This window comes from Lycorma delicatula, chromosome 6, assembly GCF_047948215.1.
Source record: "Lycorma delicatula isolate Av1 chromosome 6, ASM4794821v1, whole genome shotgun sequence".
Taxonomy (NCBI): domain Eukaryota; kingdom Metazoa; phylum Arthropoda; class Insecta; order Hemiptera; family Fulgoridae; genus Lycorma; species Lycorma delicatula.
In genome coordinates this window covers 79,334,940-79,352,821 of record NC_134460.1, presented here as the reverse complement: position 1 = coordinate 79,352,821, position 17,882 = coordinate 79,334,940, and the positions used below count along the sequence as shown (strand labels likewise).

Sequence of the window (17,882 nt, the reverse complement as noted above, 5' to 3'; positions counted from 1 at the left end):
TCCATTTGTGATGATGGTTTTTATACATACCAAAATGATTACAAGATAATTTTAAGTTTTATGATAAAAACTTAAAACTTAAAATAATGACATTAATAAACAAATATTTTATTTATATTTCTTCTTTTACTTTTTTATAATAAATAATAATAGTACACATAATAATAATTATTGTCATTAATAACGTAATAATCAGATAAAAATATTCATGACGACTTATTTATGCTCTTTTACATTTATTTTTAATACAATATAAATTTATAATATCCATTTTTGTAAATTAAGCTAACAAAATTAAATCAGATATAATTTAATACAAAAAAAATTCATAAATGTAACATTGGTTGATTCTACCTCATAGAAAAAAGTTCTTGAAAAGTTTTTGAGGACAAATTACGAGGGTGAAACAAATTTAAACAGTAACTTTGCTATTCTATGCAGCAAGCAATTCCGAGCTGGATGGTAAAGTGGGGGGTTAATGTTAGGTGCGTTAGAGAGGGGCAACCAGCTTGGTTAGCTCCTCCACTCTGTTCTGTTGTCAGTACAGCCATGAGTGAGCAAGAGGTTTCATTGTCTGTTGCACAACGTATAATCATAAAAATTTTTAATTAATGAAGGTGTTAAACCCGTGGAAATTTTAACTCTTTTAAAGGTTCAGTATGGAGATGCTACACTGTCCCAGAACTGAGTGTATACATGGGCCAGACAATTTAAGGGACGGCGAAAAAGTGTAGAAAATGAATATCATGATCAACATCAAAGGTCAAAGTCTCACAGGTAACAACATCCGCGCCATTTAAGGGCTTATCAAAGGTGATCAACAGTTCACTACGGAAGAAATCTCATCAGAAGTAGGTATCAGCTGTGGGAGTGCTCAATCCTTTATCACTGATCATCTTGTTTTTAGAAAAATTAGTTTCGACGAGTTCTGAGATTAATGACTGAAAATCAAAAACAGGTCAGGTTGGAGATCTGTGAGACTTCTGCATTGATTTCGGCAAGGGGACAATTTTTGACGCACATCATAACATGTGCTGAGACATGGGTTCATCATTATGCTCTGGACTCAAAAGTAGCAAGTAAGGGAGTAGTGAGGGAAGGACTGCCCAATGAAGGCCAAAACCAGCCTGTCAGCCGAAAAAGTTCCTGCAACGGTTTTTTTTTTTGACTCAAGGGTAGTTTTACTCATTGATTTTCTACACAATCAACAAACAGTGAATGCGGCTTACAACAGCCAGCTGCTACAGTAAAGAAAAGTCACTTACTGAAACAAAAGATAGTTATGCCCAATTAAGATGTCATCCTCCTCCATGACAACACCTGACCACATATTGCGATTTTGACAAAGGATGAATTGGAAAAAATACACTGGGAAACCCTCGACCACCCTCCCTATAGTCCAGATTTGTCCCCTTGTGATTATTTTTTGTTTGTTCCCATGAAAGGATCGCTTGAAAACATCAAGACATCAAGGAGCGCAATTGGTTGATGACTAGTCCTCAAACTTTTTATTAACAAAAAATATTCAAGCTTCCAAATCATTGGCAAGAGTGGGTAGATTATGCAGGAGACTATGTATAGAGAAATGATGAAGGTATAAATTGTAAATATTATTAATCAATAAAAAAAAATAATTAGCATTTATATTTGATTCATCTTAGTACAATAAACTTGCCAAAATTTTGGATCTAATTCAAGAATGAAAAAATAGTTTGATCTACTTAATAACATAAACATATCCATCAAAAAAAAACTTTAAATTTTGCATACAGAAATTTTACAAATTTTCAAATCCCTATCTAAACATGGCAATTTAGATTCATTTTGTGAAGCTGACATATGGCTACATGGTGTTAGTCAAATAAATTGACTCTAATGCAGAGAGCTATTCAGTAAAAAATAAAAAAATTCTCATAACTGGCACATGCTTCACTAAACGGGACTTTTATTATAAAAGTATACTTACCAGTTGATAGATAATAATGTAGTATTACAAATTTTTTAAATGTTTTATTAGTATATTACCTCATTGAAATCTTTCAATATCCAAAGTAACAAAAAAACTAGACAGTAAATAGCACCATCAAAGCACATAATATTCTGATCTACATACAATCTAATCCTACACAGCATTATCATAGTAAAGAGCTCTAATTTCAATAGTCATCTTGAGCTACACCACACAGTTACCATAAATAATTAATAATTTTTAAGTTGACACACACATAATTAGTCCCCAAGTCATAATTTACAAAGTAAAATAAAACACACATGCAAAATCAAACAGTGAAAAAGTAAACTGAATTTCTACAGTTTTTCATTTTTATAGTGCAGATAAAATTATCCAAATACATTATAATTACACACTATTAGAATAAAATGTTATTTTTAATATCATTTAATCAAAAATAAATAACTTAAATTTTCTTACCAAGAATTCATTATGTGTAAGGAAAATCTCGATGAGAAACTGTTTTCCCCGTCTAAATGGATATTTACAGTATGTTTGAGCCTCTTCAGTTCCCCAGGCACCTTTTAAACGGCAATTTCGAGGGATGTAGTATTGATCAAATCTCGGGTTCATATGGAATCCTATGTCGCCATCCTCTCCAGTCCCTTTGCAGAAGTTCACTGTGAAGCTGACATTTATACTTTGTCAAGTGTTGTTAACACAACGTACCAAACAGTGCATCTGAACAAAAATGAAAACCTATGATATCAAATTTCCCTACAATCATTGAACCTCTTTAATGCTTTCTATCAGAAACAATGAAGACTCTTCTTTTAGAAGGCAGTGGACCGTACATAAGACATTCTGATATAATTAATTATTAACAATGATTTGTAGCTGGCAAAAAGTATAGATGGAAACTAAAATTATAACATATGAAGCAGAACATAATACAGATACTGAAGTTAAAAGAAAAGCACAAAACTCAAAACTGTAAAGAATAGAACCCAATCTGTCCAATGAGTGATAACCCACAAAAATATGATTACTTTCATTAAGATAAATTATTTCAATTTCAATGTTCAGCTTAAACTTAAAAAATGAAAAACTAGCACTACAAATACCTGACAAAATGAATAATTTATGAAATGAGTCGCTGGTGGGACTGAAATCTTGCAGTCTGATACTACCATAGGGCAAGAAAATTTAGACTATAACAAATAAAATGATTTCACCCAAAGCCGTATTTAATAAAACAGTTCCTGTAAATCGCTAAAGTTAAAACTAAGTTCAAGAGCAGTTTTTTTCATTTATTAATGGCTAATACCCATAGAAATTATTGGTAATTACAGCACATGTTTTCATGAATGTATAGCAAGGTTTTACAAACTGACTGATAAGGAATAATGAAGGGTAAGGAATAAAATAATGCCCTTCTAATTCCACAACACATTTTTTTTTATATAGTTTAATATGTTTTAAGATTAAAAAAAAAAATGTCATTTTCTTAGTAAAATACCAATGATCTAAGAAAATAAATATAATTTTATTTTAAAAAGTTCCCACAAGAAAATTACCCTTAATTCTATGTAGATTAATTGAAACTAACAATAAATTCTCATTAACCTGACTGCTCAATTTCTTTTTTTTTTAAATCCAGTAAAAATTAATTTGTGAGTAACTCTTGTTATTCAATTTAATAACATGTATTCTTTAATAAAAGTAACAATTAAATTTTAATTTCTTGGATAATGTAAAAAATTCTTAATCAAAGCTCAGGGCAGATTATTTTAAAACCTTTCAATTTTAAAAACAAAATTTTGTAAGAAAAAATCAAGCAACTAATTTAAGAAATTAATAAATAATAATACAAAAATATTCAATCAAAAAATGGAATATACTTCAATCTTTAGTAAGTATTAAGTATGAAACAAGATGAATCATTATGCATAAAACTAAGTAATTATATTTCAAATTTAAAATAATCTAAAAAATGTAATAAATTACAAACTATAAAAATATAGTTTGTAGTTTAGATATAGTTTATGAGCAATTTACGATTACTAATAAAAGTTTTACTCGTAATTATTTTACTGAAATTAATATTTTTAAGATTCATATCATTCCTCTGCACTGTTACATTATATTTTTAATTCTATTAATATAAACCATCTGGTACAGAATATTGAGATAAGAGATATCTTATCTTAATTTTATCATGAAAGTATTTTTGCAGTATCCCTCATTTTCAATCATGATTGAATTCATTTAATTAAACTGTATATTAAAAAGATATTAAAAATGTTAAAGATTAAAAATACTAAAATAAACCATGCACATGGTGAAATTTTTATTACACTACTGTGTAATATTAATTTAAAAATTAAAAATATTCATAAACTTATATAAATTATTAAATTACACAGCAAACCAACAAAAATTACACCATGTGTATGGTTTATTTTAGTACGTTTAATTTTTTAATTATTTTAATATGCAATTTAATTAAATGAATTCAATCATTACTGAGGATGTAGGATCCTGTGAAAGTACTTTCATGATAAAATTAACATGTGTCTTATCTCAATATTCTGTACTACGTAGTTTATATTAATGTAATTTACTCATAATATACTACAGCTCATTTAGTTAATTTTACAGATCTTTACAAACTACCACAGCTAAATAATTATATAAAATTTAAGTTTATATCATCTAAATACATATATATTACTGAAGGTAAGTTTTTCAATAAATTAAGTACATTTATATTTAACTTATTGAATAACTTACCTTACTACTAATATATTAACAATATATTTTATCAAATACAATTTTAAAATTATTTTGCTCTAACATATGCAACTGATAATATAAAATCATTTATACACAGCAGACGATACAAATTTTATAGTTTCATTTCAAAAAAACTTTAAGTACAGCAAAGAAGTGATGAGTTATGAATAAACAGTGATTACTGAAAGCAGAACAAAAAAAAATAACTGAATAAGAATTATTTATCAGAGCATGAGATATATTTCTATTTCACAATACTGAATGGGAATCAAAAAAATTAATTTGAACAATCTTTCACATGAAAATTATTCAAAAACTCAATTTTCAAAAATATCTGTTTGCAGTATAATTTTGGATAGTCATTACAGTACAAAACAATTATCTTCCTATCTCAATAAGGCTCCTTACTGGAGTAGTAAATATTGCAAAAAAAGGATATCTAAATAGAAAACAAGATAAAATGAATAATACTTTCTTATAAAAAAATTCATAAAAAACCACCCAGACAAATAACTATTTATTAATAAACAAATAAATATTAAGAAGTTTAACTCATTGCCATTTATGTTCAAACATGTTTAAAATTCATGCGCATAAACATTCAGTATCAAATTTTTCTTTTACATTAACTGGTAACAAGCAATTATAAGATCAATCATACATATAACATGATCTAACCAGTGAGTGAATTCACTTTGTTGTTGATGCAGAAAATTTATTAGAATCAAATGAAAACAGAGCATATTCGTGGAATATGCATAATGTAGTAAACTCCCTCTTAAAAAACTGATCACAATAATATTTTTTTTTAAATGCATGTTAGGCAATGTACTCACATTAATAAATAGATTATGTAAACATAAACATAACTTACAAATGATGACAATGAATTAACCTGCTTAAGGAACTTTCAGGCTCAGAGTTACCAGCATTATTTATGTGCTTTTGTCTGTAATAATTAGATGTTTTTCCTTTGCTATATTTTTATACAGTATCATATTTTACCTTAATAGTTATGTGAAGGACCCAAAAGACTGCAGCGTATGATAAAAGATTAGCTGTGATCCGAGAAATAATAAAATGATATACTAAAAAAAATCCCAACAATTTCCATTATTGTGAAATATTTGATATTAAAATTTGTAATCATTTCAATTACCTACTTTATTTTATTTTTTTGTTTGTAGTTCTCTATTTTTGTTTGTAGTTTTGTTAATAATATAAAAATGACAAAATAATGTAAATTATTTGTAGGAAAATGTACAATTATATTTTTTATTAGTGTGATTTGTTAAATAAAGTAAATAATTTTATTTTAATTTTGCAACAGGGAAATTATAACAATCATATTTAAAAAATAATAGAGAGGTTAATTACAAATGGATTAATTATTAAAAGCTTCTGTGATATTGGCAGAAAAAAGGGATGAGAATAAAAATGCTGGAAGAAATTTACAACTTTTTGCTAAGTGATTATAGTTATAGTATTACTGAACAGTATGTTTTTCATTTTATTTAATTATAATTATGGAGAGGATTTATTACTTATATTGACCATAAATTCAACTGAAATGAGTTATATGCTTTTTTACTGTAATCTGTAAATCAAATTCATAGTGTAATCAATTTTATGAATGACTTCCATCTTGGGTGATACTTCTTGGAGTGGGCTTAAAACCCCAACAATATTTTCTAAAAACTTGACATTTTTGTATAAACAATAAAAAAAATTATATGGCTAATAAAGGAAAACTGACCACAGATCTGACAATTTGTATTGTATTATGTAAATAAAGATTTTGCATATATAGCATATATATTATTTTTTAATTTTTGTGTGTTTGAAAAGCTATTACTAGTTAATTGTATAGAAGATATTGACTTCCACTTCCACTTAAATCCAGCGTTAAATGTTTTATATTATTATTTCTGTTATTAAAGTAGTAGCACTGGTTCAAAACATGAATGTGGGGGCTAACTTTTCCTGTCGATCAGCGCAGGTGGAAAAAGTCCCTAAGCATGCCTCAATTAACATATAAAATTAAAAATTTAAGAACCATGTTTTTTTTTCACTATTTTGGCTGTAGGTCGTTAAATATTGATTACAGAAAAAATCATTTTTGTCAAAGATATAGAGTGGAAAATTCTACATAAAAAAGTCTATGGACACATTCCAATCGGATCAAAAATAAACAAGCTAGCGCAATAAACAGAAGTATTCTGTATAATACTTATACAGAGGGTATCTATAAAAATTACTCGTACCAATGTAAATGTGTCAGACCCAGTTTTCAGTTGTAATTAATAAAATATTGATTGAATTTATCAAAAATTGTTGCAAACAAAAGTTGTAAAATGGAAAATTTTACACAAAAAACTTCTAGTAACATTTTCATAAGATCGTAAATACATAAATAAACATGAGAATGTTCTGAACATCAAACACAAAAAAATTCTTTTTTATTTTAAACAATTACATTTTTTTAAACTTTTTAAAAATAATGAAGTCAAAGGTTAACACTCAATAAAGTGTAGATATTTCTGCATAACTGTACCAAGTTTAACATAGAAATTTGTTTTTGTTAACATTTGACATTTATTTATATTGCTATTTTCACTTTTTGGGCACAGTGCTACATTTGACAAACATACACGTATGCTCACAAAACTCAGTCAAACATTAAAATTTATATAAAACTGATATTACCATCTAAAAGTACATTTTCCCCCTAACTATTGCTACCTGTTTAATATTTAATTTCGTACAATTTTAGTAAGTTATAATTGGTTTTTTGTACTTAGTGAAAGACCAAACATACATATTTTGAAATATAATTATTTTAAAATTACTAATATTAAAAAAAAAAACAATACATTTTGCTATGAAAATTATTAATCATAAATAATCACCTTAAGAATATGTTCACATAGTTGTTTTTCGATTTTAGAAATTTGTTTTTTATTTGCAAGCCTTTGAAACAAATTTGAAAAAACTTTCAACCTAACAACAATATACTATAATTACGTTATTCTAAATGTAACAAATTCTTTTAAATTTACCAACACTTATTCCTTTAGGTATCACTTATCGATGGCATTTTGATTTTTTGAATTATCTATCATAGATCAAAAGTTAGAGGTATTTATTTATCTCGTGCATGTATTGAAACGATGCCGCTGGCTACCTCATATCTCTCTGCATAGGCAGTATACAGAGCACCACTACTGTTTATTCCACTAGCTCATTTATTTTTTATCTGATTGGAATGTATCTATAGCCTTTTTTGTGTAGAATTTTCTGCTCTGCATTTTTGACAAGAATGATATTCTGTAATATCAACATATTAACGACCTATAGCCAAAATAGTGAAAAACATGGTTCTTAAATTTTATTTTGTTCATAAACAAATGTCAGAATAATAGTGAGTGTCTCAACTTTTAATATGTTAATTAAGGTATGCTTAGGAACCTTTTCCACCTGGCCTAATCAACAGTAAAACTTTGCAGCTGTATTCATGTTTTGAATCTAATGCTCCTACTCTATATTTATTCAAATAATTAAAGCAGTTATACATTAAATACTGAATACAACATAAAAAATTTATCGGTAAAATTTCAAAACTTTTTTAAATATAAAATATTCTGCTTACCTTACATGCAATAGCGTAAGGTAAGCAGCATGTTGAATACAACATAGCCACCTTCAAAATAGTCCTTTCCACTCTGAATACACCACTCATAATGTTTCTTGTATCCTTCTAAACATTTCTGCAACTCTTCATTCTAGTTACTAAACGGTCAGCAAATGAATTTTCCTTTATCAAGTGAGTAGACCGAAAACATTGACCTTTTAACTTAAAAATAATTCAGTGGTACTAGATCAGGTGAATAAGTGGGATGATGGAATGATTGTTGTATCATGTTTTGCCAAAAAAATGACTGATTAATAGCAATTTGGGTACTTACGCATTAACGCCACCGCAGCTACAGCTTTATTTAAAAACAAAGTAGTCAATCGGATTTCGGTGGAAAATGGGCCGAAACAGATTCAAGACAGAATATAAATGGTTATTTATATTTATTTATTTTATAAATATAATTTAACCAAACTTAACCTACGCTCACTAACCTTGACTAATTAGCATTTATTTAATAAATTCAGTAATAATGGTTATTTAAATAATTGTAATTACTGAATTTATTAAATAAATACTCAAAAAATTACGGTGTTAATTAGTCCTAAGCGAGCGTAGGTTAAGTTTGGTTAAATTATATTTATAAAATAAATATTTATTTATTTATGTTAAACTTTATATCGGCCCATTTTCCACTGAAATCCGATTGACTACTTTGTTTTTAAATAAAGCTGTAGTTGCGGTGGTGTTAATACGTAAGTACCGCAATTTGTTTAAGAGAGTATTGTCAGCATGAAGCATCCATTCGTTTGACTTCCAAACGTCAGGCCTTTTTTTCTGATAGCCTTATGAAGATGTTTCATTACTTCAACATAATATTCTTTTTTCACTGTCTTGCCTTCTGGAAGAAATTAATAGTAAACAACAGCTTCACAGTTGAAAAAAAAGCAAACAACAAAACTTTAATGTTTGACCTCACTTGTCTTATCTTTATTGGTCATTGGAACTCTTTTGACACCCACTGCAATGACCGAGATTTTATTTCAATACCATATCCATCCATCATGATGATTTTTTTTTAAATTTCATCCTTATTACTTCAAAAGTTCTTGACACATCAACTTAATTCTGTTTTAGATTTTCAATCAAAAAGTGGGGCACAAATTTGTCTGGAATGTTATTCATAAATTTACTGCCTAAATTTTGCATAATAATTTCATGGCACAAAATCTATGACATGATTACTTCTTCAGCTACCTTGTGAACAATTAAACGACATTAGAATGAATGAATTCCTTAACTTATGCAACATTTCATCAATTTTGGAAGTTGAAGGTCGATCTGAAGAGGATCATCATCAAAATTCAGCTACCTCTGATAGTGTTTCAGCAACTCATATGTCTAAGTCTGGCTTAAAACCACACCCTATATGGTATTTATAATATTTCAAATGTTTTCATAAAGGAACTTTTCAGTTAAAGACAAAATTTCAGTTTAATTATTGATCAAGTGAAAATCACTCATATTAAATTGGATAAAAATTGCAGCGCACATGTAACACTTATTGACACACTTAGGCATAGTATCATGACTAAACAAAATATTACATTGCAGTTTTCATTGCAATGAAAACTGCAATTTGCTACTCATCAGGTTGCTACTCAATATTACCCCACTATACACACAGCATATTACACATTCAATTAGTAGCGTTATCTGTCACACAATTTAAAAGATTCACAAATTTTACAAAAGCAAGTTATTGTCCTATTTCATGGTTTTTGCTTTTCACTTCTATCTAGTAACCTGTATAGAGAAGGATAGTTAGTAGGGGATTGGTGTAAAGACAGTCACAAAAAATAATTTAAGTTCTTTAATAGATGTGTATTAATTTTACATAAAACTCATTTTGAATAATTTTTCAAAATTCTCATCGTGTCCAAAACAGATGAACCGACACTATTTCTGTTAAACAGGATTTTACAACATTATTAGACTTTTGATTATTAAAAGGTAAGAAATTTCTTTAGCTTTATTAGTCAAAATGAACAAAATCATAATGGCCTGAGCAAAATAATTTAAAAATTACTTTTCTAATATACAAATGTGAAAATAAATTGCGAATATGTACATTTATATTTGTTTAAATTGGTAAAAAAGATCATGAGTGTTAACTTATAAATTATATTAACTTATAAATGTGAAATTAAATATAAAAAAAACATTGTTTTAATATTAATATACTCTCATATTATTAGAAACTAATAAATTTAATCAATTTCCTATGTCTAATCTTAGAAAAATTAACATACTTATTTAAGTTAATAATAACTTTTACAATAATTTATTAAATAAAATAAAATAATAAAAACCAAATGCAAATGAGTACAGTTTCACAGAAAGTTTAAATTTCTTTTCATTTTCAATATGCTATTTTGAACTGATGTTAAATTTTTTTTATAAAAAACATTTGAATTATCATGATTATGTAAAATTTGTGTTGTGACACAGAAATTTTAGAAAAGGTTTTGTCAGCAAAAACAATTTAAAATCAATTTTTTAATAATCATTTCTCTTTTTGACATACAAGCAACCAAATTTTAAAAAAATTACTTAAGAAAAAAACATGAAGGAAAATATGCTATAGGAATTTTTTATTGTGTTTAACCTTCATACTGCATTTAGAAACATGTGTAACTTGTAACAATTATAACTGTAAAACAAAACAGTACTGAAACATTTAATATTTTATTTAAAGATTTATAATTAGCGTATTCATTTACAAGGCTGCAGTATCAGCAGTTTATAATTAATACAAAAGTAAAATTTAAAATAAAATGAGCATGTAAAAATATGACTGAATTAAAGAAAATTGATCAAATTACTGCTCATAACTATAGTAACTTGACAGTCAAGATCATCCTCTGAAAATTAATGTTCAAGTTATGGCTTAAAACACAATTTTCCAAACCATAAAACAGAGAGCTCCTCAATACTATGACTGGTTTTCCTCACTGGTGATAGATTAACATCTATCACCAACATTTGGATACAATCCAAATGGATACAATCAGTTCTATTACCATTTTCTTTAAACTATTTTAATGTCTAAAGAATTTTTAATGATAATGGTAATTAACTTAAATGGTAATTTTAATGGTAAAGGCCGTTTTTGGTCACCATACATGTAAATTATTATTAAAATTGTCTTTTCAGTTTTACTTAAAAGACGCGGATAAAAAATAAATATTTAATTAAATTAAAACACACCTAGAAATAACAAAAAGATTTCAGGAAATTTTAAAGAATAAATTTTTAGCTTTTATTATGTAATTCTTCAATAATGTAATAAATTGACGTTTCACTTCTGATCAGAAGTCACTCACAACAACATAAAGCAAAGTGTAAAAAAAATAATTAACTCTGTAGAAAAGTAACTACTACATTCAATACCTTGTTAACCCTTTAAATTTGTAATACAGGCTCAAGTAAATAATGTCAGCTTATCTTTAGCAGTACCTCATTTAATTTAGTAATAATGCTAGTATCAAAAAGCAAATATCCCAAAATTGAACAAATTAGTTACCAAATACTACGTTAGGATTGTTTTAATGATAAAGTTTTATAATCATAACCGTTAATACAAGAGGTGGTGTAAAGCTCACCACTTGTGAAAGGTGATATTACAGTGAATCAGGAAATAGGATTCAATTTTGTATGCAATAGCATCAGATGAATAACATTTTTAAGAAGATTGTTTTAAGTCTCTTATATCTTGTTTGATCTTTTCTTTTTTTTTTGTTTTAGTGAACTAATAATAAAACTGTCATTAGGCATAGTATTATGGGCACTCTATATATATGGTAAATTAATAATACCATTAAACTAAACTAATATCACATTTTAAATATTCAATGAACATTGAGGACATTTTTAGTTTTAGGAAAATAATTACAGATACACTATTGAACATTATTCTAGACACAGGAGATGAACAGAATGTAAAATAAAATAGACTAATAAATAATTTCTTTACTAAACATATTCATATAACATAAAAATAATGGTACAATATATGGCATATAAGTAACATACACATAATATATTATTATGTATGCTTATGTGTAACGTATATAATGTATAAATATAATGCAAGTCAACTGTAACAAATAAAAAAAAGGTGAATTTTTTTTTTTTTTTTACATAACTGTACATAAGGAGGGCTACAAACAATTAGAGCAGCTTTCTGTTGACTACAGTATATTACTGAATGCAATCTGAACATGAAACTTGATTCTTGAATTTTTACTAATTTTCTCTCTGATTTCATTTTCTACCATAATTTTTTTATTTTTTCAATTTTCAACTATGATCATCATACAAATACCATTTTATTTAAATAATTAAAATAATTTTAATCATATATAAAATCCTGGATTCAAGGTGGCAGCAGATCCAAGACTGTGGATAGAAATTTCAAACTTTTTGTAAAATATTTTTAAAATCATACATAAATCTGCATCTGTTTTTATCATTTAGACATACTTTGTAATATGAAGCAATTTATTTTTTTAATATACTAAATAATAAGGAACAAATTAACACAGCAAATTTTTTATAAAATTTGATACCAGAACATACCCGTCTCCCATCCCTCTAAAAGACAATCATTTTATCCTTTATTCAGTGCAATTTATAGTAGTAACTACACAAAGGACATAAATAGTTATCAATAGAGTACTAATTTAATAAAAAAAACTGACAAGGAAACCAATAAACAATTTAAAAATAAAAATTAATTGTATTTATTTATTGCAGGTAGACTTATCATATAAGCAACAATTTTATTTTCAAAAATAACTGCATTTCAATGGAATTTATTTCATCAGTCAATTTGCTACAATTAATTCAATACCTACTTGTTAAGGAATAATTCAAATTTTGTAACTAATCATTATTAGTCAATCTGATGTTTTATAAAACGACAAAATATTATTTTACATACTCTCTCCTACAGGAATTTTCAACTCCTGCATAAGACTCAACCCATGAAAATAAAGATGTCCATAACCAATGAAGTGAAATGAAAAAAAAATGCTCCTGTATTATAAAATGTTTATTATCAAATGAAAACAAACTTGTAAAAAGATCATATCACCGGTAGTCATTTTTGTTCACAATTACTCACTTATTTAATAAATAATAAATTAATAAAACATTCCGAAGCAAAGCTACACAGTTTAATTACAGAGCAATAAGCATAATCATAATAATTATGGCCGACTGTGAGTGCGATAAAAGGATATTATGCTGACTATGTCTACCAAAGTTGTCAACTTTATTACATAAAAGAACAAGAGAAATTTGTTAAGAGCCACAAAACATTATTTCTTCACGTGCTTGCAAGAACTATTATATACTCAAATGCAAGTATGCATATACATTATATTTCATACATTATATTGAATTTTTACATCCAAAAATGAACTATCAGATCACTTGTTTATGCAAGTAAATATGGATTTTGTAAGCAGATACTTAATAAATAAAAAATTCTAAAATTTTATCACTTCTATTAAACAAATTATCATAATTTTTAGGTTTCAATCTGAAAATTTGCTCCACAAAAGACACAACTAAGGTGAAACTGGCATTTTAAATCATCTAATGATCTAAAATATCATTGACCAGTTTATTTAAACAGTACTAAAATTTTGACCTACAAAAACAATACTACTCTATTTAGTCAAGGATTGTTCAATAATTAAAGAGACAAATGACAACAATAGTAAAACTATTAATATATAAATTGAAACTCCCTGATATTCAAATTGACAACCCTGACATAGAAAATATCAGCTGTTCAAAAAGAATTTCTGTTATAACCTCTTTTGATTATTTCAAAATGTAGGAAATGTGAACCATGGAAGAACAATAAGTTGTGATAGGATTTTGGTTTTGTGAAGATGTAATTTTTTTTGTCTTCATTTGATTGGTATGATGCAGCTCTCTAAGATTCCCTATCTAGTGCCAGTTGTTTCATTTCAGTATACCCTCTACATTCTACATCTTTAACAATTTGTTTTACATATTCCAAATGTTGCCTGCCTGCACAATTTTTCCCATCTACCTGTTCCTCCAATATCAAAGCGACTATCCAGGATGCCTTAATATGTGGCCTATAAGTCTGTCTCTTCCTTTAACTACAGGGTCATTCACGGGAACCGGATGTTTTGTGAAGTGGGTTGTACTTGGGTGTTCATGATGGGAGGGGCACGTGGCTAGTGTCTGACGTTTCCTTTGTTCATAGCATTTACATTTTAGTCATTGAGATGGAGCCGTGGACGCTAGATCAACGCCTGTACGCATATGACAGATTTGTGCGAAATGACGAATCCGTAACTGCTGTTCAGCGAGATTTCTGCCGTCAGTTTAATATCCATCGTAATGTAAGTGTCCCTTCTCGTAACACAATATTGGGATGGGTAAACAACCTTCGAACAAGCGGTTCAATATTGAAGAAAAAACCACCGGGTCCCCGACGAACTGCTAGCACTCTGGAGAATATCGAATGAGTAAGGGAAGCCATTGTCAGAAGCCCACGCCGCTCTATTCAGAGGCATTCAGCAGCACTTCAAACGAGCACAAGTACGGTAAGACGAATTCTGCATACAGACCTGCATTTCCATCCATACAAGATAGCCGTCGTGCAGCAGTTAAACGAGCAAGATTTCACCCAGCAATTACAATTTTGTTGACAAATGCTTACCATTTTTGAAGAAAATGAAAATTTGTTATTGTTAATGAGTTACGAAGCCCATTTTCATCTGAATGGCTTCGTCAACAAACAGAATTGTATTGGGCAGAAATAAACCCACATCAGCTTCACGAGAGACCACTTCATAGCCCAAAGGTGACAGTCTGGTGTGCAAGGTAGGAAAGGTCGGTGTTATTGGACCATATTTTTTTGAAGAAAATGACGCTACCATAACTGTAACAGCTGATCGTTACATTGCGATGTTGAATACGTTTTTCATCCCTGAGTTACAAAACCGGGGAATCGATTTTCAAAATGTGTTATTCCAGCAGGATGGAGCTACAGCGCACACAGCGAGGGTAACGATGGCTGTTCTCCGTAACTTGTTTCCAGAACTGATCGTTTCCAGATTTGGGGACATTCCTTGGCCCCCTTGGTTCCCTGACTTGAGTAGTTGTGATTTTTTTCTGTGGGGGTTTCTGAAATCGCGTGTGTACGGCAATAAACCGCGTACATTGGAGGACCTAAAGATCGCAATTCGTCATCACGTCACCCAGATTGATGTAAACATGCTGCAAAGAATTGAGGCCAGTTATCGTGAAAGTCTACAACAATGTATTGCCCAAAATGGACATCACTTGCCAGACATAATTTTTCATTCATGAATAAGTAACAAATGCTTTGATATAACAAGTGTTTCAGTACCAATAAAACTTTTTTAAAGTAAATATTCAATTTTTTATGATTATTTTAAAAACATCCGGTTCCCGTGAATGACCCTGTATATTTTCATAAATGCTCCTTTCTTCAACAATTTGCTGCAACAACTCTTCATTTGTCACTTTATCCACCCATCTGATAGCACTCTCTCTTATAGCACCACATTTCAAAAACTTCTAATCTTTTCTTCTCAAATACTCCGATCGTCCAAGTTTCACTTCCACACAAAGCTAAGCTCCAAGCATATACTTTCAAAAATGTTTTCCTGATGCCTGGTTATTAAACCTGAAGGTGTAATAACCAGCCAAAATTCATTCAAGATGTTAAAACAGTAGGATAAAAAGTGTACCAACCATGCAAATATTTATAAATGAATTGAACAGTTTACATTGGGCAGGGCAAATGTTGCCAACCATGCAAATATTTATAAATGAATTGAACAGTTTACATTGGGCAGGGCAAATGTTGCCAATTACGATTTTCATTACAGTAAAAGACTAGTAGAAGTTTTGACTGATGCCTTTATGTAACTGCATTAATGATCTTATTTACACAAACAGACCCTTTTAAATTTGGGAAGTTGCTGAAATTTGTAATAATATAGTATAGTATTGGTACTGTCCATTACATTATCCATAATTGAATTACTACATAAATAACATACATCAATTAATAAATGAATCCCCCTTGAACACATTTATAAGTTCAAGGTGGGATCCAAGATGGTTGACTTAAAATCACAAAGATATCCAAAGTCACATTTGTATGGAACTTAAATAACAGTTTTTAGCTAAAGAAGATGCTTTCTTAGATCACAAAATAACAAATGATGAAACTTGATTCATCATTTTAAGACAGAATTCAAACATCAGAGTATGGAATAGAAACATCCGAGTTCGCCCAACAGGAAAAATTCAAAAGTTATGTGACAGCCAGTAAAGTGATGCACAACAGTGCTTTGAAACAAAACAAAATTTATTGTGTTTATTTAGAAGAACAACAAATATCAACTGTGAGTACTATTGTAACACACTAGAAATGAAAAGTGATACCTAAATAATAAGGAATATCCTGATTCTCTCTCAAAAGACATCATTCTTCTGCATGATAACGCTCACTCCACCATTCAAAAGTTAATTTGGGAAGTGTTGTCACTCCATCTTACATCACCTCACATCAATCATCAGATCTTTGTTTGCTAGGTCCTTTTAATGAGGTTTACATCGTACCAAGTTAAACAACAATACACAGGTCAAGAATGCGGTACAAGAATGTCTCAAACACATAGGTGAACAATTCTTTATAAGAAAGCTAGCAAAAACATGGGTCATGGCCTAAATGTGGCCAGGAATTATGTTAAAAAGTAGCATTGGTTTCACTGTCATTGAATAAATAATGATTTTCTACAGTCATTTGTCTCTTAATATCAAACGACCCTTGTAAATAACACTAATAAAATAAACCTAAATTACTAATAAATAACTTTCTTTTTTTTTAATGTATTTAATCATGCTTTTAAATTATCTCTCTACAATTTTGTTGTTTAAATAGCATGATGAAACACGATAAAATTTTAAATTCAACTTCACTGAATAACTAACATAATAAAATAACTGGCAGAAATAGGGCTACCCATACGCACTTACAGACATCAGACCACATAAAACATAGAACAACTTAATTCATATCTATAAAACACAAAAAATCACCTAGTGATAGTGACACGAATAGACGTCAATCAATAGTCATCAAAGTTACCGAAATTTTCAAGAAAGGTTTCTACATCACTTTCAGAGCAAAACAAAATACATAAGATCATAACGCAAATTACAAAGTATAAACTAACACAACAGCTCAGAATTGCACAAATTAAACTGTAGTGATGGCACTAGATATTTTTGATCATCTCATAGAAACAGGACACAAAGACTTTAACTTCAACATGCAAATTTAACAGATAGCTAAAAAAAAACCAGATCAAATTGAATAAAAAAACAAACTAATTGACAAAAACAACTTACTAA

The 17,882-nt window shown here is 28.6% G+C and overlaps 1 protein-coding gene across 3 annotated transcripts in view; it reads right to left on the bottom strand.

Annotated features, from left to right (window-relative positions):
• Window positions 1–17,882, bottom strand: part of LOC142325958 (galectin-8-like) — a 74,834-nt gene that overhangs the window by 41,011 nt on the left and 15,941 nt on the right. For all 3 annotated transcript variants that reach the window (XM_075367933.1, XM_075367932.1, XM_075367930.1), the window contains one exon: window positions 2,432–2,639. In XM_075367933.1, coding sequence (XP_075224048.1) covers window positions 2,432–2,639 — 208 coding nt within the window. The remainder of the gene's footprint in view (window positions 1–2,431; window positions 2,640–17,882) is intronic.